Source organism: Tursiops truncatus, chromosome 15 (genome assembly GCF_011762595.2).
Source record: "Tursiops truncatus isolate mTurTru1 chromosome 15, mTurTru1.mat.Y, whole genome shotgun sequence".
Taxonomy (NCBI): domain Eukaryota; kingdom Metazoa; phylum Chordata; class Mammalia; order Artiodactyla; family Delphinidae; genus Tursiops; species Tursiops truncatus.
The window spans coordinates 15085016-15110824 of NC_047048.1; the positions used below are offsets into that span (position 1 = coordinate 15085016).

At 56.7% G+C, this 25809-nt stretch overlaps 3 protein-coding genes across 15 annotated transcripts in view; 1 reads left to right on the top strand and 2 right to left on the bottom strand.

The window, feature by feature from the left end:
* RUSF1 (RUS family member 1) overlaps positions 1 to 10200 on the top strand; it is a 15534-nt gene extending 5334 nt beyond the window's left edge. Inside the window, exons 4-13 of one of the 10 annotated variants that reach the window (XR_004522298.2) lie at positions 1192 to 1224; positions 1307 to 1412; positions 3632 to 3733; positions 5801 to 5910; positions 5990 to 6174; positions 6248 to 6305; positions 6683 to 6753; positions 7187 to 7301; positions 7430 to 7573; positions 7684 to 7761. Coding sequence is in view for 8 of the 10 variants with exons in the window: in XM_033841182.2 (XP_033697073.1) it covers positions 1192 to 1224; positions 1307 to 1412; positions 3632 to 3733; positions 5801 to 5910; positions 5990 to 6174; positions 6248 to 6305; positions 6683 to 6753; positions 7430 to 7573; positions 7684 to 7761; positions 8493 to 8590 (985 nt within the window). In the remaining 2 variants the exon portion in view is untranslated. Of the gene's footprint in view, positions 1 to 1191; positions 1225 to 1306; positions 1413 to 3631; positions 3734 to 5800; positions 5911 to 5989; positions 6754 to 7186; positions 7574 to 7683; positions 9897 to 10062 lie in introns of those variants that run through there. The other 9 variants (XM_033841182.2, XM_033841183.2, XM_033841184.2 and 6 more) reach the window with 9 other exon arrangements.
* SLC5A2 (solute carrier family 5 member 2) lies at positions 8659 to 17069 on the bottom strand. 2 transcript variants are annotated; one of them, XM_033841193.2, is made up of 13 exons: positions 15155 to 17069; positions 14548 to 14619; positions 14367 to 14471; positions 13311 to 13475; positions 12895 to 13000; positions 12109 to 12189; positions 11728 to 11957; positions 11280 to 11415; positions 10935 to 11042; positions 10658 to 10808; positions 10368 to 10536; positions 10077 to 10292; positions 8659 to 9316 (listed from the first exon to the last, which is right to left on the bottom strand). In XM_033841193.2, exons 1-13 carry the CDS (start codon positions 15278 to 15280, stop codon positions 8885 to 8887), a joined length of 2097 nt encoding a protein of 698 aa, XP_033697084.1. In that variant the 5' UTR covers positions 15281 to 17069; the 3' UTR covers positions 8659 to 8884. The 2 variants fall into 2 exon arrangements, with proteins under 2 accessions (XP_033697084.1, XP_073648187.1); XM_073792086.1 differs by lacking the exons at positions 8659 to 9316; positions 15155 to 17069 and having other exon boundaries at positions 9957 to 10292; positions 10935 to 11088; positions 11275 to 11415; positions 14548 to 15026.
* Positions 17070 to 17209: 140 nt separating this feature from the next.
* Positions 17210 to 25646, bottom strand: TGFB1I1 (transforming growth factor beta 1 induced transcript 1). Of its 3 annotated transcripts, none has more exons than XM_033841179.2 (11): positions 25466 to 25646; positions 22450 to 22550; positions 22274 to 22326; positions 22037 to 22179; positions 21793 to 21880; positions 21571 to 21676; positions 21259 to 21453; positions 20286 to 20459; positions 19935 to 20016; positions 19486 to 19634; positions 17210 to 19241 (listed from the first exon to the last, which is right to left on the bottom strand). In XM_033841179.2, the coding sequence occupies exons 2-11, from the start codon at positions 22510 to 22512 to the stop codon at positions 18975 to 18977; spliced, it is 1320 nt and encodes a 439-aa protein (XP_033697070.1). In that variant the 5' UTR covers positions 22513 to 22550; positions 25466 to 25646; the 3' UTR covers positions 17210 to 18974. The 3 variants fall into 3 exon arrangements, with proteins under 3 accessions (XP_033697070.1, XP_033697069.1, XP_073648182.1); XM_033841178.2 differs by lacking the exon at positions 25466 to 25646 and adding an exon at positions 23887 to 23991; XM_073792081.1 differs by lacking the exon at positions 25466 to 25646 and adding an exon at positions 23887 to 23960 and having other exon boundaries at positions 22450 to 22611.
* Positions 25647 to 25809: the final 163 nt, after the last annotated feature.

The following is a 25809-nucleotide window of genomic DNA, read 5'->3' on the forward strand; positions in this document are numbered from 1 at the left end:
GGTAGGTTATCAGGATCCCTGTCCGACGTGGGATCCACATCACCATTTATCTAGAAGGGATTGAGGGTGTCGTGCTGCCTGCTTCCTCCTTGAGTCACTACTGGGTGACCTCAGGAGTGAGTTAGTATCTGCCTTCAGTCGTGATTGTGAGGTGCAGTGAGCTATGTAAAGTGCTTAGCACATAATAAGTGTTCAGTAAACACCAGCTGCAATTACTAACCCTAACTGGGCCTTACCAGCTCTCTGTGTATCCTCTCCAATCCTTATAATAACTGTGTAGACTAGGATTGAATGTGTACCTTTTCCAGATGTGAAGCAGACCAAGTCACACAGCTTGTAACTGGTGAGATGGGATTTGAACCTAAAGCCTGTGGTCTTTCTGTGGCATCAGGCAGAGCCCAAGACCAGGCCCACGTGTTCTAGTCCTGCCTTTGCCGTATATTCGCTCCATCAGGAGTTCCCCATGTGTGTCCCATGCCCCGTCCAGGAATGCTCCCTTTCCCTCTAGGAGATTTCAAATGAAGGGTCAGGGCTAATGCTGCAAATTCTGAGCTGGGCAGGGGGCTGCAGCATCTCCTGCCACTGGGATCTTGGAGAAGTAGTCCCTGGGGGTTTGTGCAAGGCCAGGGTGTCACTCGGCCTGCAGAGGAGGGAACCATCTGCGGCATCGTGTAATAGAGAGATGCTAGGCTGCATGTCAGAGCCTGGCTCTTTCGGCCTTTTCCCCCCACTCCCATCTGATCCGAGGGAAGTCATATCCCTCTCTGGGCTAGTTGTCTATAACATGCTGCGTAGTGTTTACACTAAATGTATTGTTTATAGAATATGTGGACTTCTTGCTGGGTACCTTCTATGAAGCAGAAGGAAGAGGAGGGGAGTTGGCAGAGGACCCAGGGATGGCCTCTCTCCCAGGAGGACCCGAGGGTGGGGAGCAGCCACAAGGCAGTCAGCTTTTTCCTTTGGTGCCTCATGGGTTAGTAACGGGGAAATATGAGTGACCACTGAAGGTCCTCCCAGCTAATGGTGGCATTTCCGGCAGCAGTGACAGGGTGTGGGGACAGATGTCTGGCTGGGGTGTGGGTTTTCCTGAGCCCTTTGGACCTTTCCAAGGCATAGGAATGGCCTGCACTGCCCACAGGCTGTGTTTTCTCCTTAAATCCAAATTGCAAACCAACCTCTCCTCCCCCACAGGAGCAAAATGGACTGTAATGCCAAGCAGTGGAGGTGAGAAGGGGCTGGAACTGAGGGGAGGGGAGTCTTCTAGTATGAAGGTCTCTGACCTCTGACCTCTTATCCCTTCCCCCAGGCTTTTTGCCGACATCCTCAATGATGTAGCCATGTTCCTCGAGATTATGGCTCCCATATTCCCCATCTGTTTCACCATGACCATCTGCATCAGCAACCTGGCCAAGGTACCCCCCTCTGGGGCACCCCTGGACCCGAGATCCCTGCCCTGGTGGTGGTATGTGCAGGCTTGCTTGGGGCCCACAGGGGATCCCAGCCTGGGCCCAGTGTTCAAGGCATTTCTAGAAGAGTGAAGAAGTTCAGGTGTTTCTTCTGGGACTCAGCCATGTATTCTGATCCTCCTCCAGCCAGACAGCCTCTAGAGCCTCAGAGAGTCGGTCTAAGGCAGTGTCTGGAGCCACGGGACTGGTGAGGGAGCTCCGAGCTGAAAGAGAGTACGGGTGGTCCAGTGTCAACACCTTGGGACCAGCTCCCTGGCTACCTTTCATTCTTTCAGTAAAATACTTAGGGTGCCTACTGCATGTTCGGCACAGAATACAGGCCCTCCCATCTTTGATAGAAAGCCACACATAATTAAATATTTATCGAGTGATAGCTATAGGTATTCCAGATGAGAAGTGTAGGGGGCTGCAGGAGGGTTCAGCGGGGGATCTGGCCTGGTCCAGGGATGCAGGAAGGTCTTCCCTGGGGCTGGGTCCTGAAGTATGAGTGTGAGGTACAGCGTGGGCGTTCTGAGCAGAAAGAACAGTGCAGGTCAAGGTCCAGTGGCAAGACAGAGCACAGACCAGACAGCAAGGCTGAAGGGGTGATTGGGCTGAATCCAAGCTCTTCTCTGCCAGGCTGCTCACCCTCATGATTCCTTCAAGTTGACCTCGTCCAGATGAGGAAACTGAGGCCTAGCAAGGTTCGGTAAAGAGCTCAGCCTGTCTTCCCCACAGGGTTAAGTACCTGGCACAGAGTAAAGAGTCTTAAGAAGATATGTAAGACCCATCTTAAAGGCCCATCCATCTGTTCAGAATCGCTTGTGTTTCTCTGCTGGGCACTACTGATATTTAGGATTTTAGGAACAGTTCTTTGTGGTGGAGGCCATGGAGCTTCCCTGGCCCAGGCACTAAAGGCCGTGAGCACCCCCTCCCCCTCCAGGGCAGGCGACCACAGAGAAACCAAGGATTGTGACCTATGCCTAAATTCTGCACTAAGCTCCACCTTGCGGGCCTCAGTCTCTTCATCTGTCGAATAAGGGACTCGAACAGGGCCATGAACTTCCCCTTCCCCACCTTCCCGCCCCTCCCTAGAGTTCCAGCACCTCCGTCCCTGAGGTACACCAACCAGAAGCCTGGTTGTCACCCATGCCTTCATCTCCTCCCCCTTTACCTGTCACCCTCAGCTAAACCTCCATTCATGTCTGTTATTTGCCCTCTTAAATCTCTCCAGTCCTTTCACACCTCCATCCCCATCTCACCTGGTGATTCCTTGCTGCTGAAAAAGCACAGTTATTTCCTAGGTCATCTCCCTGCGTCTATTCTCACCCCTCTTCAGTCCTTCTCAGAGCAACCCCATAGTCCTTATTAGAGTGGAAATCAAATCAGGTCACTTCCCTGTGCCCATTGCTCTTGGTATAAAGACCTTACAAGGCTTGGTAAGTTCTATGTGATCAGGTCCCCGCCCATAACTCCAGCCTCATTTTGATCCACATTCCTCTTACCTTCAAACAAACACTGCCTATGTAACAACTCGTTTATTTGTTTACCATCTGATGGTTTATAAGCTTCATGAGGGCAGGGGTTGTATTGAAGTCTCTCACAGCACCTAAATCTGTATCTGACATCTAAAGAGATTTGATAAACATGAACGAAGTCAGTGACCCTAATCGATGAGCTCTCCCATCTCAGAGGGAGAGCCCTAGGAGGTCAGGGCCACTGGTGTGGGTTTGGAACTGGCCTGGAAGGCTTGGCTAGGCCTTGACTGGGGCAGGAAGAGAGTGGAGTTAGTTCCAGGTAGGCAGAATGTAAGCACCAAGTTGGAAACCAGACTTGGCTCTGCAAGGGGGAGGGTGCAGCCAAAGCAGAAGTTGGAGGCTGGGGAGGTTCTGGGCTAAGAATGGTCTGTGGGCCTCCACCTTGCGGGGAGAAAGTGAGTTTCCTTGGGGCTGGGTCCACAGGGTGGTGTGACAGGCAGACCTTCAGTTTTCTCCTGGAGCAGGACAGGGGAGGTGGGCCTAGTGGAAATGCGGGGTGAGAACAGGAGACCAGGGACGGCATTCAGGGTTTTGCTGCGGGGTGGCCTGAGGCCCAGTTTTCTTAAACTGGTTTGAGCCATTTGTTTGGCTCACCCACAGAGCAGGTTATGGCCACTCTGACTTTCACTCTTCCCTTTCCCGACCCAGTGCATTGTGGGCGTGGCTGGTGGGGCCACTCGGGCCGCACTGACCATGCATCAGGCCCGGAGAAACAACATGGCCGACGTGTCAGCCAAGGACGGCAGCCAGGTGAGCAGCCAGAATTGGAGGGATGGTGGGGGGTGCGCGGATGTACCGGAGGGGGGCAGACATCAGACCGAGCCACGATTTGGGCATATGAAGAGAAGCACCTGAGTGCTCCTACGGGGCGGGGTGGGAGACAGGCGGGAGGAAATGTAGCTTCTCCCTGCTCTGACTCTTAGGATAGGTAGTCGGTGTGAGGGCTCGGGCTCGGGCTCTGGCGGCAACAAGTCCGAGCTGGTCATCTCAGCCCCTGCCTGCTGCCCTTGAGGCCAAGAGGGAGCCCTTGCCCTGGACCTCACCCTCTCTAGGCAGAGCCCCACCCTGGGAGGTGCATGTTCTGACCCCATGAGGCCCCACACGTTAAAGCGCCTGGCATGTGAGGAGGCCGGAGTCACTGCAGAGGCCTCCGCTGGGCAGTTTAGCAAAGCCCTTCCGGCCCAGCCCTCACCTGACCAAAGGAGCCTGAAGTGGAGGTGGAGGCACCCTTAGGCAGAACCCTTCAGGTGTCGCCTCCCTCCGTACCCCGGTGCTAAGTGCCTATGTGCACTGCACCGTTTACCTCTCACACCAACCCTCTAAGGTGGATACTGTTATTATCTCTCCTTTACAGACGGGGAAAGTGAGGCCCAGGGTGGTCACAAGTGTGATGGTTTTCTTTGACACAGAAGCAATTTAGAAACCTCTGTTCTCTCCAGTCCTACTTTCTGGCCTTCTCTTATATTGTTTTATTCAATAGAATTTCATTAAAAAATTGACTAACTCCTTTCAATAATATTAACACAAGCTAATGTTTTTAAACATTAACCATGTGCCAACTATTTCACGTGGATGAACTCGTTAAATCCTTACAGTGGTGTTGTGCAGGGCTGTTCATTGTTGCCACTCTACAGATGAGGGGGAAAAAGGCACCGAATGGTCGAGTCTCCCTGGGTCCCTTTGGGCACATCCCTTCTCCCCGGCAATGGTTGGATGAGTTCTTCCCCATTATCACTTCCACAGGTTGTTAGGGAGGGGAAATAAGTACAACCAGCCCCGTGCCTGCTGTCTCACCTGCCCTCCTTCTAACCCCCAGCCCCTTCCACCCCCAGATGCATTCTCCAAGGCCCCAGGGCTTCCTCAGTTCACAGAGGCAGTAACATCAGTGGGGCAACGAGACGCATGCTCAGCCCCAGACTCGGCCCCTGCTTTCTGCTGATGTTGCTTTGCTGCCAGTTGATGTGGCTGCTGGAAATGACTGTTCCCACCTGGGGGAGGGGAGGTCCCTCTGCCCCTGAGCTCCAAGGCCCCTGATCCCCAGTTTACTGTCACACCCACAGCCTTTATTTCCACGGCCCACCCCTTTGCCAGGACGACTGGGTAAGAAGAGCTGCAGTCTCAGGCCCCCTCTGTGCCAGAACCAACTCTCCCCGGGAACCCCGTAGTCAGGGACACCAGTCTAGACTCCTCCTCTCTCATGATGAGTTGGGGGGCGGTGGCCAGGGGTCTTTTCCCCTAGGGTAAGCTCAGTTGGGCCCTCTCGGGCCATCAGAGGGTCTGATAATATTGATTCTCAAGGGAAGTTTGGATCTTGTGCTTTTCTTCCTGGGTGGTTCCTTGACCCCTTTGCAAAAAGCATCTGCTGGTTACTGGGCGGATGGACATTTTTTTCTGTTTTTCGGGGTTTTTTGTTTGTTTTGGCCACGCTGCATGGTTTGCAGGATCTTAGTTCCCTGACCAGGGATCGAACCCATGCCCCCTGCAGTGGAAGTGCAGAGTCCTAACCACAGGACTGCCAGGGAATTCCCTTTTTTTTTTTTTTTTTAAACCACAAAATAAAGTAGTTTTACTCTGTGGACATTTACTTGCCTGAGTGTAGGGCTACACTTTGACTCTTGCAAAACAAAGAAGGCATGTTCCACAGGCATTCCAAGGGCATTGCACCTACCTGGGCAGAGAAGCAGCTGGTATCTTAAATGACAGCTCACTCATCAAAAACGTTAAAAATTTCCTAGGCACCCTTATCAGCGTAGGGAGTGTCTGGGGCAGGGAGGGGTGTGGTGAAAGGCACTCAGGGGTATTCTTTCTGGCCTGGAGGGGAGCCCTCCAGCTCCCATCCCCTCTGCCATTTTCCAGGAGACGCTGGTAAGCCTGGCAGGGCTCCTGGTCAGCCTCCTGATGCTTCCCCTGGTGTCAGATTGCCCTAGGTAAGCCGGGACCAAGGGCAGGGAGGAGGCGCCCCACTGGGCCTCTGCTCCCGTTGACCACCTCACTCTGTCACCCCAGCTTAAGCCTTGGCTGCTTCTTCCTCCTCACTGCTCTCCACATCTATGCCAACTACCGGGCAGTCCGGGCCCTTGTCATAGAGACCTTGAACGAAGGCCGGCTCTGGCTGGTCCTGAAGCACTTCCTTCAGCGGGGAGAGGTACTTGGCCCCGCTTTAGCCAATCAGATGGAACCGCTGTGGACAGGTGAGCCAGCCCCTCGGTTTCAAGTTTCCTATGTCTCCCCCTGCCTGGGCCTCCTGACTCCAGCTTCCCACAGGTTTCTGGCCATCTCTGTCTCTATCCCTGGGGGTCCCCCTACACCGTGTGACTTCCAGGTGAGTGGCCCAGCATCTCCCACCCGTCACCACGGTCACCCCCTCCCCACACAGGCTCCCTGTTCTGATCATACACTGGCCTCCCCCAACCAAGCCCCACCTCTCTGGTTCTCTATTTCCACCGAACAGACTTGGGGGTCAGTGTGGGTGCTTGAGGGCAGCAGGTGTATAACATGAAGTAGATATAAGGGATCTTATATTTGTTGGATGCAGGAAGAAAGGAAGGGTTGATGCGGGGGAGGGGTAACGGCTGAGGGCTGGATGGCAAGGAGGTGCAGGACAGTTAGGGTTAACAGTTAGGTGGCTCTGCAGTTGACTGGGTGGTCGCTGCTGCCTTTGTCTTCTCCTCCCGCACTGCACGCTCTTCTCTCCTTCAGTGTCTTTGAGCTGCAAAAGCTGGTTGAGGGGCACCAAGAACCCTACCTCCTTCGCTGGGACCTGTCACAAAGTAAGTGTGCTGCGTTCCCCCAGCTTCCGACTCACCCTCCCAGGCTCAGCCCCTCATTCCTCCAGCCCCAGGGCCCCAAGCCCTGGACACATGCTGGACAGTTTGGAGTCTGCCTAGTGTCCTGAAGGGAGCTCTAGACTAAGACTGGATGCATTCAGCTTATAGCTACATGCCCCAGTGACGTTCCCTTTACCCCTCTGTAAAATGGCGCTAACGATACCTGCCTTATTAGCTGCAGGGTTTTCATGAGGATCAAATAAGGTGACTATGTAAAAGCACTTCGTACATTGCAGCACACTCAGATGAGGTTAAGACCTTTGGTTATCCCTGAGGAACCACTTTCCTCTCCTATCCGGGGTCACCTCTTGAGGAAACATGTACTAAAGTTTACTGGTCTGCTGGTCGTGTGTTAAAAGCTGCTTATTCTCACTAGCCATTAAAGACGAGCAAAATAAACCCACCTCAGGGAGCTGCTCTGAAGTTGTATCTTGGAAATTACTTGGCCGGAGCACTGGGGAGCAACATGAGATGAAGTTGGAAAGGAAAGGGTGAGAGATGGCCTTTCATGCCAGGCCAAGGCCTTTGGGCCAGACAGGGATGAAGCAGGCTGGTAGGCCTGAGAGTGTCTGGGGACGTGGCCCTTCCCTGGTACCAGTCTGTCCCTGGGTCTCTCCAGACCAGGTACAGGTTGTCCTGAGCCAGATGGCAGGCCCTGAGACCATTCTGAGGGCTGCCACTCACGGACTGGTGCTTGGAGCCCTGCAGGGAGATGGAGCCCTCCCAGGAGAGCTGGAGGGACTGAGGAACCGAGTACGGGCTGGTAAGCGCCTCACAATCTAGGCTGCTTCTGACTCAAAGCGGGGTGGAGAGAGGAAGGACCCTGTTCGGCTTGGGGAACCCAAGAGCTTCTGGTTCTTCACCCCACTCCAGGTCCTGAGAAAGAGAGCTGCGTCATCGTCAGGGAGACCCACCAAGTGTTGGACAAGCTATTTCCAAAGTTCTTGAAAGGTAATATCCTTCTGCTTCATGGCTCCTAGGCCTTCTCCCAGAGGGCCTGCCTACCCCCATCCCCACCCCTTCACCTAGAGGGTGGAAGACCTGGGTTTCTCTCTGTGATCTCAAGTCTGGACCTCAGTTTCCCTGTCTGCAGGATGGGGAGGTTAGGATGGTCTCTGAGGCGCTGTCAGTGTTGACAGACTATGAATCCCAGTTGGCATTGGAGAATGGTGGGCAGGGGGTGGGGTAAGGCTCACAGATTACTGACGATGCTCTTTCATTTAGCACCTACTCCATTCTGGTCCTTTTTCATGTGCTGCTCAATGAATTCTTGCTACAACCAGATGAGGTTTTAGGCTCATTTTATGCCAGAGATTACCCAGCAGAGGCAAGGGGAACCTGAGCAGTACACCCAGCCCGTGCTGCTCCTTCCCCCTCCCCAGGGTCAGCCCAGAGTCTCCTCCCCAGCAGTATCCCTATGCCCTCTCCCCAGGGGCAGCCCAGAGTCTCCTCCCCAGCAGTATCCCTATGCCCTCTCCCCAGGGGCAGCCCAGAGTCTCCTCCCCAGCAGTATCCCTATGCCCTCTCCCCAGGGGCAGCCCAGAGTCTCCTCCCCAGCAGTATCCCTATGCCCTCTCCCCAGGGGCAGCCCAGAGTCTCCTCCCCAGGGGTATCCCTATGCCCCCTCCCCAGGGGCAGCCCAGAGTCTCCTCCCCAGCAGTATCCCTGTGCGCTATCCCCAGGACTGCAGGATGCGGGCTGGAGGACTGAGAATCACCAGCTAGAGGTGGATGAGTGGAGGGCCACATGGCTCCTGTGTCCAGAAAAGAAGCTCTTGTGAGCAGCCCAGCCAGAGGCCCAGGTCCCAGGACAGGAGCCTGGAGCAAGGACACTTTGGCCACAGCAGGACCTGGGAAAGGCAGCTTTATTTTTGCTTAGGGGCACCGGTGTGGCCATTTGGCCAAGGAAGTGACTACCAATCAGATGGACTGGGCCCTAGGCAGAGACAAGGTGGAGAGAAGGGGTACCAGGGCCTTCCCCCGCACTCTCCTGCCCCAGGTCCTTCTCACCATTGCAGGCTCCCCACCCCCACTTGCTGCAAGGCTGTGGCTCATGGCATCAGACACAGTTGACCTCAGGCATAAAAGCCCCAGAGGAATGTGGCCACGGCCATCATGAGCAGGGCATTGAGGTTGACGACTCGGGCCCAGCTTGGGTCCTCACTGATGTCCTCCAGTCGCCTGGCTGCGGCAGCCATCTCCTCCTGGGTAGGGCGTGGGGGACTGCCTGCCCCAGCCCTGCTCATTCCACAGAACCAGAGCAGGCACTGGCGGAACAGGCCTGGTGCTGGGGATGGGGGCTCTGGGAGAAATTGCAGCCGTACAGTTAGTCTGCTCCCCCAGCTCCCCCGCCCCAACTCCCCGGGCAGTGCCTTACCCTCCATCTCCACCGCGTGCTCAGGGCGCCCGTTCTGTACAGGGGCTGAGGTTGGACCTTCTAGCTCCTCAGCATCCAGGTCCTCGCGCTCCTCCTTGCTGTACCGGAGACTGAAAACCAGGCGGTGGAGCTGGGGAAGGGTGGGAGCAGGGACCAAGTGGGAGTGCTGTTCCCCCACCCCGAACCTGGAGGTCCCCCGTCCACACCGGCACTCCCTCACCTCCCTCGGTCCAGCCTGCACACCCACCCAGGCTCACTCCAGGATGACCTTCCATGGCTGCCCTTTGCCCTCAGGCTAAACCCAAGCTCCTCAGCTGGGTGTTTAAAGTTCTTGGCCCTGCTCAGCCCTCTGCTTCATCACCCTGTCTACACTCATGATTGTAGTACTTTAGTCTTACAGCCCTGCTAACAGTGTTCCTTCCTGTGGGTGTTCGCTCACAGGGTTCCCTCCTGCTGCCTTTCCCCTTCTCCACCTGTGGGTTCCTGCCCATCCTTCTGGGCCCACTTCTTTTGTCCTCCCCCCAGTCAGCTCTGCCCTGGGCCACCTGCCTTGCCACAGCACAAGACCAAACCCTTTTGGGGCTTTCAGGGTAGTACTCTGTCCCTCTCTGCCACCAGTCAGGCCAAGACTCAGGGGGGCTTTAACCTCCCCTACAGTCTTCTTCAAGCCACCTCCAAAGCACCTCAAATAAATGTGATTTAAATAAAAACATTGTACTTGCTTTGCAAATGAAGCTTCAGACTGGACTGTCAGCCTGCCCTCACCAAGCCTCAGTATAGAAATTCAGGTGCTACCCACTGGGAGTTCTGGGAAGCAGGCTGGCCGACTGCTGGTGGAGAGGGCCCGCAGCAGCCCACGTTTGTTGCCTGGTCCAGAGGCCCGTACTTACGTGCTTGCGCGGGATGGGCGGTGTGCACAGCGAGACCACGAGGGTGAGGAAGCCGGAGCAGACGAAGAGCACGATGGCGAAGTAGAGGTAGTGCACGCGGCAGAGGAGTGCGGGGCACGCCGAGGGGCGCACGCAGCTGCCCGAGCCAAAGGAGAACTCGGGAACCAGGCGTGCCAGACCCATCAGCAGGCCCCCGATCAGTCCCCAGAAGGCGCCCTGCGGGACCAGAGAGCGCATCAGCCTCGGGTTTCCAAGTCGGGCCCCGAGCTCCCAATGAGCACACACACTCACCTTCTCATTGACGCGGGGCACGAAGAGCGCCAGCACGAAGACAGCCGACACCGGCGGCGCCAGGTAGCTGGAGACCGACTGGATGTAATCAAAGAGCTGCCCGCCCTGCGCTGCCTGTACCACGGGAAGCCAGGCCACCGACACGGCCACGATGAACACCACCCAGAGCCTGCGGTGGACGGCCATCAGGTGATTTCACCCAGGACCCCGTCTCCCCCTGTCCCTACGAGTGCTCCCTGCCCCCACCCGGGGCTGATTCGTGGGGCAGGAGATGGAAAACCCAGGCCCACCGTCCTACTAGCAGCAACTCGCGGTCGCCCGCGCGGGGCCGCAGGCGCGTGTAGATGTCCATGGTGAAAAGCGTGCTGCTGCTGTTAAAGATCGAGGCCAGCGAGGACATGAGCGCGGCCAGCATGACCGCCAGCATGAGTCCGCGCAGACCTGCGGGCCGACGGAGCCGTGAGTCTGCGGCCACGAGGGGGTCCCGGGAGGGTGCGGGCTGGGCGAGGGGTGACTCCTCCCACTGGCGCCTGTGGGCAGCGGGGCAACCCGGGGGCCCGCCCTCACCGTTGGGCATGAGCTTCACGACGAGCCGCGGGTAGGCGATGTTGGAGCACCCCACCTCGGTGCCACACACGCGCTTACACACCTCTGGCACCACGCACGCCACCTCGTCTGCGGGAAAGGGCACGACGCGGCTATGGCGGCACCGGGTCTGAACCTTCGGATCCCAGAAGTGGGGACGGGGAATCCCAGTGGAGGAGAGATGGGCCCCCCGGGTGGGAGGTGGGACTGGGTGGCCCAGATCTTAGGACGGGAACGGAAATGGGAGACAGGCACCTGTATCCTTGCACAAGAAAGGGGCTGGATGGGGCACAGGACTCTCGGTCGGGGCGGGGTTGCAGACGTTACCCGGGTAAAGAATGCGGCTGATCATGCCCGGCATGACCATGAGGAACATGGGCATCAGCTTCAAGTAGCCGCACAGGATGCAGCCCGCCTTGATGTGGGTCAGGTTTTTCCCAGCCAGACAGCGCTGCACTATGACCTGCGACGAGGGGCGTTCAACTACCTGCGTCCAGTCCCGGGTACCCCGCCCCTCCCGCCTTGCCTCAACTCGCCGCTCTAATCCAGACCCCGCGGCTGGCCCATCGAAGCGGGCAATTCAGCTCCAAGCGCAGACCCTGACTCGGATCCAACTCCATCTGGCTTAGCTCTAACTGGCGGGCTTCCCGTTCCCTCGGACCACGCCTTCCACCTGGCTTCCCAGGTGGGTTCAGGCTCCACCCATCTCAGCTCCGCCCACCGCGGTTCCAGTTCTGCCCCAGCCTCGCTCGCCGCGCAGGCCGTGACCCCGCACCTGGTCGCTGCACCAGTACCAGCTTGAGACAATGGTAAGCCCCAGAAGCAGCGCAGGCCACGGCAGGTCCCCCGTCACAGGGTCCCGGAGCAGATGGTAGGAGTCGGGCCGGGGTAGATAGCAGGAGCTGGAGATGTTGCCCACCGCCGGATCCTCGGACACCGTCAGGGACGTCATTGCCCCCAGGTATTTGTCGAAAAGCCCCGAATACCCGCCCACCTCGTGGAAGGCTGTGAGGGCAAAGCAGTTAGGGGACATGGTGCCCGCGACAAGGCCCTCCCTAGGACCCACATGCCGCAGACGCGCGATGTCCCTGCTCCCAGGTGGAGAGATCTGCGAACTGTGACCTCTGCGCCCCTCCCCCATCGGCTGAGCCCGTACCGTAACCCATGAGTACGAAGGCCCCCGCGAGAATGACGAAGGTCTGCACCGTATCCGTGTACATCAGCGCTGCCAGCCCTCCTGCAATGGCCTGGGTCAGTGGAGACAGCCCAGACAGGCTGCCACTAGTACATACAGTGTCTTTGTGCGAATTGGAAAAGGGCTCCCCTTTCCTGGAGGGCAAATTTCAAAAGGATGGCCCATTCCCTGGGCTCACGCACTCCGGCATCAGGAGGCAGGGCTGCGTGAGCACAGTGGGGCTGAGTTTTAGACTCCACTAATGCCAGGTGCCCACGTGCAGGACTTCCACTACAGGCCCTCCTCTCAGCCCCAGTTTTCTCTTCTGTGTGATAGGAGGAGGTGATTCTCTAAGGTCCGATTCTCATCGCATTCGAAGGGACGGGCCCCTCAAGCCGGCCTTGGTACCAGGCCCCACCCACGCTGCTCCAGCATCAGGCCTCAGGCACCACCCCAGAATCCTCCAACCTGCACTGGGTTTGGTGAGCTTTGGGGTCTGGCCAAGTCGGCTCTCCCTTCCCAGGTGTTCAAGAGCTGTTAAATCTTCCTTTTTGCCCAGGCCCAGGACGGGCTCAGATCTCTGAACTTCCAGACCAAATCCAAGGAACGTGGAGGGGGGGAGTAGTTTGCTTTCCAAAGATTTAGGTCCTTCTCCTGCTTGGATCACATCACACTTAAGAACTTCTCCAGCCCGCTTTCCTTTGGTGACTCCCCTAAGCCCCGCCCACAGATCCACGCTCCCTTCCCTAAGCCCCTGCCACCTGCCACCTGTCACAGTGTAGATCATGGTGATGACCAGAAGCGCGATGACGGAGGCATAGATATTCCAGCCCAGAGCCTGTTGAATGAATACTGCCCCGGAGAACATATCCACCTTGGGGGGAGGAGCAAGCGCACAGGTCAGGACCCAGGGGGCAGGGTGGGGACCCAGGTCCACTTCCTACCCAGATCACGACCCTACGTGGCCACACCTCAAAGGTTCCCTCGTTTTTTGATGCCCTGGTCTTCCCAGATACCTCTCACTATGGTTGTCGCCCCAGAAGCCTATTCCTTCCAGGCCCTGCCTCCATCACGGTTCTTACAGCCATTGCTCCTTGGTCCCGCCCCGTCCAGGGCTTTCCAGAGACCTCCACTGGGTGATCCCACCCTACCAGGGTCCCGACCAGCTCCCCGCGCATGCGCACCGAAATCTTGGTGAAGATGTACAGAAAAAGCGAGAGCACGGACAAGTAGAGGCGGATTCGACGGCCGCCAAAGCGCTTGCGCAGGTACTGCGGCATCGTAATGACGCCCGCGGTCAGGTACACGGGCACGAAGAGCCAGCCAAGTAGCAGCACCACGAACAGCGCCTGCGGGCACAGCGCGACAGCTGAGGGTCACTCCCTGTGGGAGATCCTGCCATGAGTGCGTCCTCGCCCCTGATGGGTCTGAGGAACCTTCTTCTCTTGGTGAAAAGTGCTACTCCAAGGCAAGGTTGCAGGAGGGGCCCAGAGGACACAGATGCAGATGTCCCTGGGCCCTGGTCATTAGGGACAAGGTCTTGATACTTTGTTGGGCCCTTAACTAGAGCCCTTCTTGCCCTGCCAGGCCGTGACCCCTGGCCATCCCTCCCAAGATGATCCCTATCCTCCTCGTCCCCCACAACACACACACCCCTGAATCCAAGCACAGAACCCTCAGGCTGACCCCCAACTTCTGCCTTCCCTCTCCTCTCCACCCACCCAAACCTTCTGTCCCTCAAGGCTCAGCTCAGAGGCCTCCTCCTCCAGGAAGCCCTGAGCTCAAAGCCCTGATTTTGCTGACCCTCCAAGGTGAGCCTCAGTCCCAGAGCTTCGTCTCCTGCCCCCTTCTGCAAGGGGCTTTCATTTAGCCTAGTGAACCTCACAGGCCACAGATTCAGAGAGCATCAGAAGAAGCACTTTCACTATCCTTGAGACTGTTCATCCCACTTCAGAGAGGAGTAAAATCAAGGCCACAGAGGGCGTGGCTGGTCCAGGCTCACATAGCAATAGCGAGTCAGGAGCAGGGCCTACCCCTGCCCTGAACGTGGTATCTCCCACATGCCTCTGCCTCCAAGCTGGCTGCGTGAGCCTCCCTCGAAGCCCAACCCCACCTCACAGCTGGGAAGTCCCACCTCTGGTCTCACATCCCCACCTCTCCCGCCTGGAGCCTCTCCAGGTGTGACCCTTCCAGGGGTTCCCACGGGGAGGTGGGGGTTATTGGCAAAACGGGGTGCTCACATTCCACTCAAATCCAGCCACAGCCAGGCCACTTGCCGCGCCCGTCCCTGCCAGGCCCACGAAATGGCCACTGCCGATGTTGCTGGCGAAGAGAGAGGCCCCGACCTGGATGGCCAGAGGTTGGGGTGAGCCAGGCTGCTTCCTTAGGCCTCCACCCACTCCATAGCCCAGTCTCTCTCACCGGCCACCACGCCATGCTTCGTCCCGCCAGGAAGTAGCCGCCAACGGTGCCTCTGTTGGTTCTGCACATGGACTGGGGGACGGGAGTGGGGAGAGGCCTGGGTTTGGGGCACATCTTTGGACTTCATTAGCCTCCTCAACACATTCCTCGGCCTTGTTTCAGGCTGAAGATTAACCAGCGCACGGCTCCCCTGACGGTTCACACCTGCACCCCCAGCCTCCTCCCAGGCACCCAGATCTACCCAGACCCTAACCTAGGGTCCGGTTCCCCAAGCCTGAGTGTGGCTGCATTCAGCCGCACTTTCCTGGGGACCCTGGATTTGGGTTTCTGGTCAGCCAGCCATTATGCAGAAGAGATCTCATTTAGAATGCTGTCCCGATGAAGACCCACCAACCCCTCAACTAGTCCAATCCAAAGGTGGACAGACAAGGCATGCGTGAGTGTGGGCTGGGCCACCCTGGGGCTAGCAAAAGACTTACTTGCCCCCCACCCCGGGTTTCTCCCTCAAAGATCCAGGCATCCTTCCCCTACCACACATCAGGACTGTCCGAGACTTTTCCCCCAGGCTCCAAAAGCGGGCCCCCAGCAGCATCCCCCAACTTCTCACCCACAAGCCGACACCAATGACCAGCAGGAAATAAGCCGCAATGACCAGGATGTCGGCAGGGTTGTCAATTAGGGCCCTCTGTTCCCCCAGCCCTGGTGCTGAGCCTGCCTCTGTGTGTTCCTCCATTCTGCCCAGAATCTGCCCTTCAGGGCACCAGCCCCTGGATTCCCCCCAGGGGAGGATTAATGGTTACCCCTGGGGCAATGAGCCAACAAGTCCCCCCTCCCTGGCTTTGTTTAGCTGAATCAGTTCTCAGCGAGGCTGCAGGCTGGTCCTGCGGAGCTGGACACTTTCAAATTCAAGAGCACTCCCCTTCCTGGGCCTTAGCCCCCACCCCTTCCCCAGAGCTCCAGGCTCAAAATCACTTCTTTCACCTGCTAAAAATACTTACCCTTCAGCTTTGACCTAGGGATCCCAGCTGAGCCAGCCCCCTGATTCTGACTAACCCAGAGGGATCATTTTCAAACCCAAATCTGACAGTGTCACTCCCCTGCTTAGGAAGCCTCCATAGCTCCCCATCACACCCAGGAGGAGGCAGCAGCTTCTCAGCCTGATGCCCCAACCCCTGCCCTCCCTTCCCCTTGCTCCTCCATACCAAACCCAGAGTGAAATCATATTTCCTTCCCATTCCCTTGCCCAACCCAGCCCCTGTATTCTCATACCCTCAAACTTTTGTATAAGCTGTGCCTTCTGCCTAGAATGCCTCCCTGCCTCTCAAATGGTCAGCTCCTACTTAGCCTTTAGTGCCCAGCCCATGGCATCTCTTTGGGAAAAACTTACTGGACTTTGCTGACACAGTTCTGAGCACATTGCATGGACCTTGCCTGGGTCCAGGTCTGTCTCCCCAGTTGACCAAAGACTCCTCAAGAGCAGGAAATGATCTGATTCATCCCTGGAGTCCCATTGCTCAGCACAGGGCTGGATGCAAGAAGGGAGAGGCTGGATAAATAGCCATACCTCTGCCTTTCTAGAAGAACTGACCAGACTTGGATGTCTGATTTTGGGAACTGGGTTCATGCTGGAGATGGGGAACGGAGAACAATATTTTAGGGGAATGTGATGAGTTATTTAAGGAATGCCTTCATTTTGGTCCCTTCAAAAGCAGACTCTACGATGAGAATTGGGGTGCAATGACTATATTGGGGAGCCGATCCCAGTAAGGAGTGGGGAAGAGAGACAAAGAAAGGAGAAAAGCCAATAAAGCATGCGTTGATTGAAAGGTTACCACTGTGACAATCCCAGTGGGGACCCTCTGAGACACTGTGGAGAACTCACCTCAGAACTGACACCCAAGGGGCCAGAAAGCTGGGGTATCCATTCACCAATCCCTTTCTCTAACTGGCTGGAGGTTATGGAACCTCCCCCACCCACCCCAGGCCCTCCTCCAGAGAGCACCCTTAGACAGAAACTCAGGGAGCAGCTGGGGAGACTGAGTGTCTGGGAAGTGTCTGCATACGACTTCCCAGGTGGGCCAGGTGGATATGGGCAGGGCACCCACAGTGTCTGCTTCAGTGGGTGATGAATTTGAAAGGCCTGGGAGAAATCCAGGGGCAAGCATCAGAGGACACGTTGGGGTTATGGGCACTTAAAATCAAATCTATGTGTCCTCGCGGGGTCCTGCAAAGCCCTTTGTGATGTGGCACCTGATTCCTCTTTGACCTCATCTCCAACTACTCTCTCCCTTGCTCACTCTAATCAACCACACTGGCCTTCTTTCCTTTCTTCCAATATGCCAAGCTCTTTCCTACCGCCTGGCCTTTGCACTTGCTGTTTCCTCTGCCTGGGATGCTCTCCTCAGGCTCTTTGCCTGGCTGCCTCTTTCCTCAACCTTCAAAGTCTCAATGTACATATTCACAGAGGCCTTCTCTGACAATCTGGTTCAAGTACTCCCTTCCCCACCTTCACTAACTTAGTTCTCTATTTTTTCCTTCTAGCCTTCGCTCCTTTCCTTCCTTCCTCATTCCTTCCTTCATTAGCAAACATTTATGGAGCACTTACCACATGCTAGACAGCATCCTAGACGCTGGACAGATAACGGTCGGCAAAACAAACATGTCATCTGACACACAAACTCCCAGGAGCTTGCCTTCATTTCAGAAATAAACAAGCAACAAACAAACACTTATTTGCAATAGTGATAAGTGAGGGACTAGGGAGGTGCTGTGGGTGGAAACTAGAGGGAAGGGCCAGCTTTACCTAGGCCATCAAGGAAGTCCCCATTACTTCATCATGCTTGTCACTGTGTGTTTGTTTTTCCTCTGTCTCCCCTACTAGACTGTGAGGCCAAGGAACATGTTCCCTATGGTCTCCCCAGCACCTGGCATGGAGCCTAGGACAGCACGTGCTCAGTAAACACTTGGTAAATGAATGGCTCAAGACTTGGTGGTGGTTACAAGCCAAGGGATGGAAAGCATTCCCCAGGAAGAATTTGTGGAAGAGGAAGAGCAGGAGGCCTAGGAAGACCCAGGGGGTGGAGCCTCAGAGAGGAAAGGATCTGGGGGTTCTGCCCAAGGCCAAGACAGAGAACCTCACCTTTGTCTCTTGCCCACACATGTTCTCCTTAGCTGTTAGCTCCTCCTTAAGCTGGAAGGGCCTCTGATAATCCATTGTTTCCAGCCTCAAAGGTCCCTGTAGTTAGGACCCAGGAGTCCAGGCCCCCTCCCTAGGGAACTTCAGAGTCTAAGGTACCAGGCTTAGAGAGGCCTCTGGGGCTTAGGGATTCAGGTGGAGCCTGAACTTCTCCACACTTAAGAACCCCTGGCCCCACCCTTCTCTGCTGGGGCTAGGCTCAGGTGTCACCTCCTCCAGGAAGCCCTCCTTGACTTCCAATCTGAGTTAGAAGCCTCCTTCTGGCTCTTACAGCCCCCAGCGCTTCCCTCAGTCACTGCCCTGACCACCCCAAGTGTCATCCTCTGCCTAGCGGAGCTGTTATGAGTCAATACCCGTATGAGGGAAGCTGTAATTTAATGCCCAGATCCAAAAGGTGGGCACAAATTGGCACTTGAATGGAGCCCCATCTCTGAGGGTCTTTTAAGGAGGGGGAAAAATCTGGAAACCAGCCAAGGTGGCAAGGTGGAAGGGAGTGGGAGGGGTACAGATTAAGTGCGCATTTCGAGGATATAAGGAAATGAAGGATGGGGGGTTGGGGACGGGAAGGTTTGGTGGGTCCTGCTTGAGCTCCCGTCCCGGCTTGTCACCGTCTGTACAATCCTGCGCAGGTGGCCAGCTTTTCCTCAGGCGCATCTGACAGGTGAAGGACATCCTGCAAGGGCTGAGTCTGAAGGTCCGGCTCCCGCCACAGGGCGGTGGCCTAGAACGCATCACGCATCACAGCCCGAGACAGTATAAGGGGCGGGGCGTCGCAACGCGAGGCACTCCCGCGCAGAGACACAGCACCTGTGTGACGTGGAATGTGTGTTTATGTAGGTAGAAAAAAGTGCACTGAGCAGTGAGGGGCGGGGAGAGGGACATCCTGGCCTGGCCTCGGATTCGTGGGAATTGCAAGGGCCCTCCTCCAGTCGAGGGGCTCCCTCAAGGCTGGGAATAAAGTGAAGGGCTCACGCGGGATCGCTTGCCAGTGTACGACCCACTTCGTGGGGCGCGTGGCCTTAGGATCGGCGGGGCTTTTTCTGAACTCGCCCATGGAGAACGTACAGTACCTTCGGGGCCTGTCCCTCCAGTGGGTGGGGCCTCACGGAGCTGGGCTGGGGGAGCCCCACGCTCTAAGAGCAAGGCCTTGGGGTCTGGAGAGCCCGGTCTTTTCGGGAAGGGCGAGGTTTGGGGGGCCGCGCTCTCCCAAAGGGGCGAGCCCGGCAGGCGGTCAGCCGAAGAGCTTGAGGAAGCAGGGCTGGCAGTAGGGCTTGCCCGCCCGCTCCTGGAAGGAGCCCTTGGTGAGCGGGCGCAGGCAGAAGGTGCAGGTGAAGTGGTCCGGATGGAAGCGGCGGCCCAGGGCCGACACGCATCGGCCGGTCACCGGGAGGCCACACGTGGCGCACAGCGACCCGCGCCGCGCGTGGAAATGGTTCTCGCACAGCGGACGGCCCTCGTGCTCAAAAAAGCTGCCTCCCGAGAAGGGCGCGAAGCATTCCTGGGGAAGGGCAACCGAGAAAGGATGGGTCAGCGCCGATCTCCAGACGAAATAACTTGCCCTACGAGCTGAATAACCCGACCCCAGTCCCAAGACCCCCCCCCCCCCGCAGCCCCTCGCACTGCCCTCAAAGGCGAAGCCTCCCCTCCCCAGGACCCTGCTCTGAACAATCGCCCCGCCCCAGGCTCCTAGTCCCGCCCCGCGCTGGCCTGTCCCTCCCAGGCCCCGCCCCCCAGCCACGCACCCTGCAGACAAAACAGTCTGGGTGCCAGAGTGCGCTGAGCGCCGAGATGTAGTTATCCAGAATGGGGCCTTGGCAGCCCTGGCAGCGCGGGGCGAAGAGCTGCAGGAAGTCTCGGCGGCAGTAGGGGCGGCCCTCCCGCTCGTGGAAACCTAGGAGCGGGAACCAAGTAGGAGGAAGGAAAAGAGTGCGAGGTGGCACCAGGAGCCCCACAAAATCTGAGGCTATGGGGCCAGGGGAGGTGGTAGGCCGAGAGGGATGGGGTCTGGGGCGGGAGCAGAGCGGGAACGGATGGGATGGGAACACACAGGTGGGACAGGTTGGGGCCAGGAGAGAGCAGGAGAAAATTCGCGGCCCCGAGGACTTCGGAGGTCGTAGTGCGCTGGCCCAAAGAGAGCAGGGCGGGATGTCAAGCGGACCCGCGGCTTTCAAGGTGGGAGTCAAGCTCTCACCCTCATCTCCGAAGGGCTCCCCGCAACTGACGCAGCAGAAATGCTCCGGGTGCCAGTGGGTGCCCAAGGCAGTAACCATCTTCTGCGGGGAATAAAAGGGAGCACTCAGTGTGGTCCTCAATTTCTATTCCCCTCCCTCTTCCGCCCTGAACCTAGGTGAGTGGGTTGAAGTACGAGTGTAAGGTGTGGGAGACCTAAGCAGGAACTTGGGAATCAAAGAGAGAAGGCGAAGTCTAAAGGGCCGTGGACGAGAACGAGGGACGGGGCTGGGGTGGGCGTGGGAATGGGAGAAGTGTAAGTGGATGAGGCCCATCCCACAGGCGCCTTGGGTGAGACAGAGGCGGGGCTCACGTGTCGGATGGGTTGATTGCAGAGGCCACATCGTGGGGAGAAGCGCTCGAAGTAGCACTCGGGACAGAAGGGAGCTCCATCCTTCTCGAAGAAGCTGCTGCCTCCCAGGGCTGTGGAACAGCCACCGCATACGAAGTGCTCAGGGTGCCAAGCGCGGCCGAGCGCCGTCACCACCTGCGAGTTGGGGGGTGAGGCCTGGGTCAGAGTGGCCCTCGGGCTGCCATGTGCCCCGTGAGTCAAGGTTTGCGTAGCACTTTTCGAATCTTATCTCTGAGCAATCAGGATGAAGAATCTAACGTTAAAGTCACTCAGTCTGTAAGTGGTGGAGACTCAACCCATCTTCCAGCACAGTGCCTAGGGCCCAGCATACTTTAGGAACCCACAAAAATGTTGTAGTTTCCTTTAAAATTAGAAGAAAAAATGAGCTAGGAGAAGAATGACTTCATATATAATACTAATATATTCATCTTTATACCAACACAGTCATAAAATGCAATTTTTAATATATTTTATTAATGGAAGAAGGGGCCCATGAAGGTGAAAGTGCTTAGGGCCCACGAAGGTCATAATGCCACCCTGCTTTGCTGAGATTGGAAATTCTAGGATGGTGGTAGGGTGCTTTATCTAGCAGGAGGAACTAGGTCAACCACTGGGCACCGTTGCCAGTAACATCTGCTCAGTAATAAGCCAAGGACCGGAGCTCCCGAACCAGACAGGCGGGTGGAGCCAATGAGGCTTTTGTGGAGATTAATTGAGATGGGGGTTTGTAAAGGAGCTAGCGTAGAGCCTGGCACACGGTAGGACCAGAATAAATAATAACTGGATTGGAATTCTTACTCTGCCACTTACTTGCTGTGTGACTTGGAGCTTCAGTTTCCTCATCCGTAACATATGAACAACAATAATACCCACTGGCCCTCAGTAAAGATGGGTCTGTGGGTCTCTACTCCCTTGTTCGCAGGGCTCCACTTACTTGCCCAGCAATGGGTTTATTGCAGGAGCCACAGAGGCCCTTGGCTTGGGTGGGAACGCCTCGGCGGCTGAGGTCAGACTGAAGCAGCCCCAGCATGGTGTCTAGGCTGCCTTTGCCAGCGGGCCCTGGTGGGGAGGAGGAGCCCTCATTCACGGAGCTTGGCACTGGTGGCTGGGTTGGCCCAGAGGCCGGAAGCTGCAGCGGAGAGGACAGGAGAGTTGAGTCAGCAAGGCAGCAGATGTGGGAGGGTCTAAAATGGGTTGAGAGCCACAAATCCACACTGGCCCACCCCTCACTCCCTGAGTGACTCACATGATTCTGGACACGGAAGTCAGAGAGTGAGGCCATCAGCCTATCTAGCTCCAGGGTGGCTGAGGTGGCCGAAGGCTTTGGGAGAACAGGGGATGGACTGGGAGGGCTGTGAAGAACACAACTTGTGTCAGCTTAGAGCCCCAGAGTAACGCTTCCTCCTGTAACTCAGGCATCCAGGACTGATCACCCCTCTCCCAGCCCTGCCAACTATGCCAAACTCACAGGCTGGGCCTTTTCTTGTCCTCAGATTGGTCCTCCTTCTGCTCTCCTGCAGTCTCCTTGCTAGATGGGAACTGAGACATTATTTCATCTGCAGAGAGGATAGAAGGGCACTGGACATGGGACCATGCTCTAGCCTCCTTCCCAGTTAAGGCTTTAGCTGCTACTCTGGGAAGGCTATACCCACTTAGTGTCTGCCCTGCCCTGCCCCCCATCACATCAAACCATGCCCCAGTTACCCTGGTACCTGTGATGTTGAACTGAGTAGCGTTAAGTTCCTGAAGCAACCGGTCTAGCTCACAGAGACCCGTGCCCAAGACACCACAGGAAGAGGAGAATGGAGGGGCTGCAGGGGCCGCAGGCTTCGGGGACCGAGGCTTGCATACCGTGCTGGGAAACAGGGTGGGGGCCTGGGTTCAGGGGTGGGGAATACAAGACTGAATCTCAATGGGCTCCCCCATCCCCCAGTACCCAGCCCCCTCACCTGTACAGATGATCCTTGTCCCCAGAGGCTCCTGAAGATTCCCCGGACCCCATCTATAGAGAAGGACATATGTGTGGGATGATAGGCCTGTACCGCACCCACTCAGGCCTAGATTCCCTTTGCCCCTGCCAAACCTGGCCCTAGTGGTTGCCGCAGTCCCCAGCATCCGATCTCACCTGTGTCAGAGGAGACGTGAGGGGCTCTGGGGGCCGCTCTTTTAGAGCCCCTGACCTTGGCATGTGAGAGGTTGTGGTCTCCAGGTCAGAGAGCAGGGCATCTGCAGGGAGAGGCCGTCAGGGTGAGAGGTTGGGAGGTCAAGGTTAAGGCAGAGACAGGGCCTTAAGAGATCAGAGAACAAGTGTTCTAAGTGGGCAGTGTTTGAGGAAGACGGAAGCCAGTATTAGGAGCAGAGGTCAAGAATCAGAAGAAACACAAAGCCAGACCAAGGCAGAGATGTGGAAGGGAAGCAAGGACTATTTATGATCAGAACATTCCACATGGCTCATCCTGAGATTCATATACAAATTCAGCTACCTGATTCTTTTATTCTCCGAATCTTCCGTAATGCAGTCAAAAGCGGCTTTTTACTGGAGCCAAATTTGGCTTCACCCCAAATTGCTCAACTGGCTGTATGCCTGACACCAGCTTTCTGATTGGATGCTCTTTCTGCCACACCCCCTACACCTAAAGAGACCCCTCCCAGCCCTGGCCCACCTCCAGACGCCACTGGGCTCCACCCTATGCACCTCATTGGTGAGTCTGCCGGGACCTGCTTTCTGATTGGCTTATTCTTCACCGTACCAGTGCGCGTTACCCCAGCTGAGCAGCACCCCCTACTGCAGGGTGCTGGATCCTTTTCTCTCCCACGAAGGGCACAGCCTTCCAGCCCCAGTTCTAACAGACAGGGAGGATGAGATGCCTGGGTGCGCCTTCCTGCCCCAAAACCGACAGACAGACAGATAGATACACACACACACACACACACACACACGCTGCCCCCCAGGCCTGCATCCCCAGATCCGAATCCTTTGAACTCATTACCTTCCAGAATCTAGAAGTCCCTGACCCTTTACTCCGCATCTCTGAGCGCCTTGGTAGAACACTTAACCTCTCCCTGGCATCTTGGCACTCATCTATTATACTTCCTGCCCCAAGGACCTGACCCCTACCATACTTAAGGGCCCTTAACTCTTTCATTCCCAAAACCCTAGGGCAAGCCCATTTTCTTCTCCAGAACTTGATGTCATATTCTCCCTTCCCGTCTACTTTCCCAGTCCCTGGACCCAAGGTGCCTTTAACTCCTCCCTTCCCAGAGCTCCTGAGCCCAGACGCCGCCGACAGGCGCTGCGCCTCCCTGCCCATCCGTCCGCAGCCAGTGATGGAGGAGTGGAGCGAGGGAAGAAGGGAGGGAGCAGCCAGTCTGGCAAAGGCAGGAAGGGAGAGGCAGGAAGGGGGACGTGGAGTCGGAAAGGAGGCGCCGGCAGAGACCAGAAGCGAGAAGACAGGAGGCAGGGATGGAGAGATGCCGGGAGTGCGAAGGGGGCGCCAGGATGGGGAAGCGGGTCCAGGCGGTGGGGAGGGACTGGGGACAAGGGGACCCGGGCCCCACTCACCCAGGTCCTCCATGACGGGGCGCGGGCAGACCGCGCGGGGCGAGCAGGGCGGGGGCCGTGTCCGGTGGGGGCGGGGGGCGGGGGGACGTCCGGGAGCTGGAGGCCCAGCCGTGACCATGTAAGGAAGCCGGGACCCGCTGGGATAGGGCTGGGGGGGGGGGGGCAATGAACGGGAGAACCCGGGGTGGGGGCCTGAAAGGGAGGGAGGGCCCCGGGCCCCGGCGCACTCAGGCCCAGCCTGCTTGCTTGCTGCGGAGACGGCCACACCCCAGCCTTGGCCTCAGCTGCCGGGAGCCCCCGGCGGCCAGAGCCAAAGTAAGAAAGTGGCTCTTGCAGACTAAGCTGGGGATCGTCTGCCCGGGAGACCCTTAGACACAGACTGAGGTCCCCAAGCCCACCGCCACCCCAAAACTAGCACCCTGAGTCCTAGACAGAGCTCCTCTCCCACCCAGGCTGTTCCTGGGAGCCTGCTCCAGACAGAGTCTTGGGGTTGGAGGTGGGAGTGATGTTCTAAGGATCAGTCAGATCCCAGGTTCAGAGACCTTCCCTTAGAGACCGTGACAATGACATAAACAGAGATCCCAAAGGGCACGCAAACTAGATACAAAGAAATCTCTCAGAGACAGAGACACACAATGAACCCACCCACAGACTCTAAGCCATAGTGTTGGAAACGGATATACAGACACAGGTAAACAGAAACCAAGGCCCGAGCCCCACACAGACTCAGGGGAAACACTCCCAGGCAGCCAGCCCCAGCCAGCCGTCCCCAGCACTGAGATGAGCCAGACCTGTCCCCAAAGAGCCCTTTTCCAAGATACTGCTGAACATAGCGAAGAAAGCAAGACACAGACTCCAGCCACAAAGGAACAAGAGGTCTTCCCTGGACTGAGACCCTGAGAAATCAAGTCGGAAACGAGAAACTCTAGAGATAGGTGTGGACAGACACAACAGGTGTGGCTGCAGCCACTGGACTGTGGGTCTCAACCCAGACCTGAGTCCAGATGTGAGCACTGGAATGGGGGCAGGGGCTTCCTCAACCCAGCAGTAAATCAGAACCTGGGAGCTTTTTTCAAAATACTGATGCCCAAGTCACCCTCCCCTCAGTCCAATTCAGTCAGAAAGGGCCCAGGCATCAGTATTTTTAAAAAGCTCTCTGTGGACTTCCGTGGCAGTCCAGTGGTTAGGACTCCATGCTTCCACTGCAGAGGGCATGGGTTGGATCCCTGGTCAGGGAACTAAGATACTGCATGCAGATCCCATATGCCACGTGTCACAAAAAAAAAAAAAAAAAACAGAGAAATGAATAGATCCTTATATAAATATTTATATAATACATTAGCGGGGAAAAAAAAAGCTCTCTGGGTGGTTTTAAGGCACAGCCTGAGAACAGAGACCTGGACACTCCCTGAGGCACAGAGGCAGCACGGGGCAACCTTAGCTCCCCAGAAGCTAGCAGACAAGCCCAGTCCAGACACTGTCCTCAAAGTCAGGCTGCCACCTAAGTGGCCAGTGATCTGGGAGCCAGATTATGGAGACCCTGCCTGGACGACCAAAGCAACGCAAGCGCTTTCCTCACCTGAATGCCAGCCTAGGGCTCCAGCTCCCTCTGGGCACGACTAAGGGCCTCAGGGCCTTGAAGAACACAGTAGGTCTTCCCTCAGAAAAATGGCAGGACAGTTGGCCCAAGATATGAAAATGGATCCAGAGACCAAAGACCCACGATGGGTGAAGGGAACTGAGGAAACCATAATGCCAAGGTCTTGGACGTACATCCCCACCCTCACATCCCCTCAGCACAACCCTCTTAGTCCTGATCAAGGTCTGTGTCCAGCTGGGTGGCTATCTGAGCAATGAAGTAGCCTCAGCAGGAAGCAGGCTTCCCCTGGGGCCTAAAACCACATCCTCAGAAGCAGCCTGGGA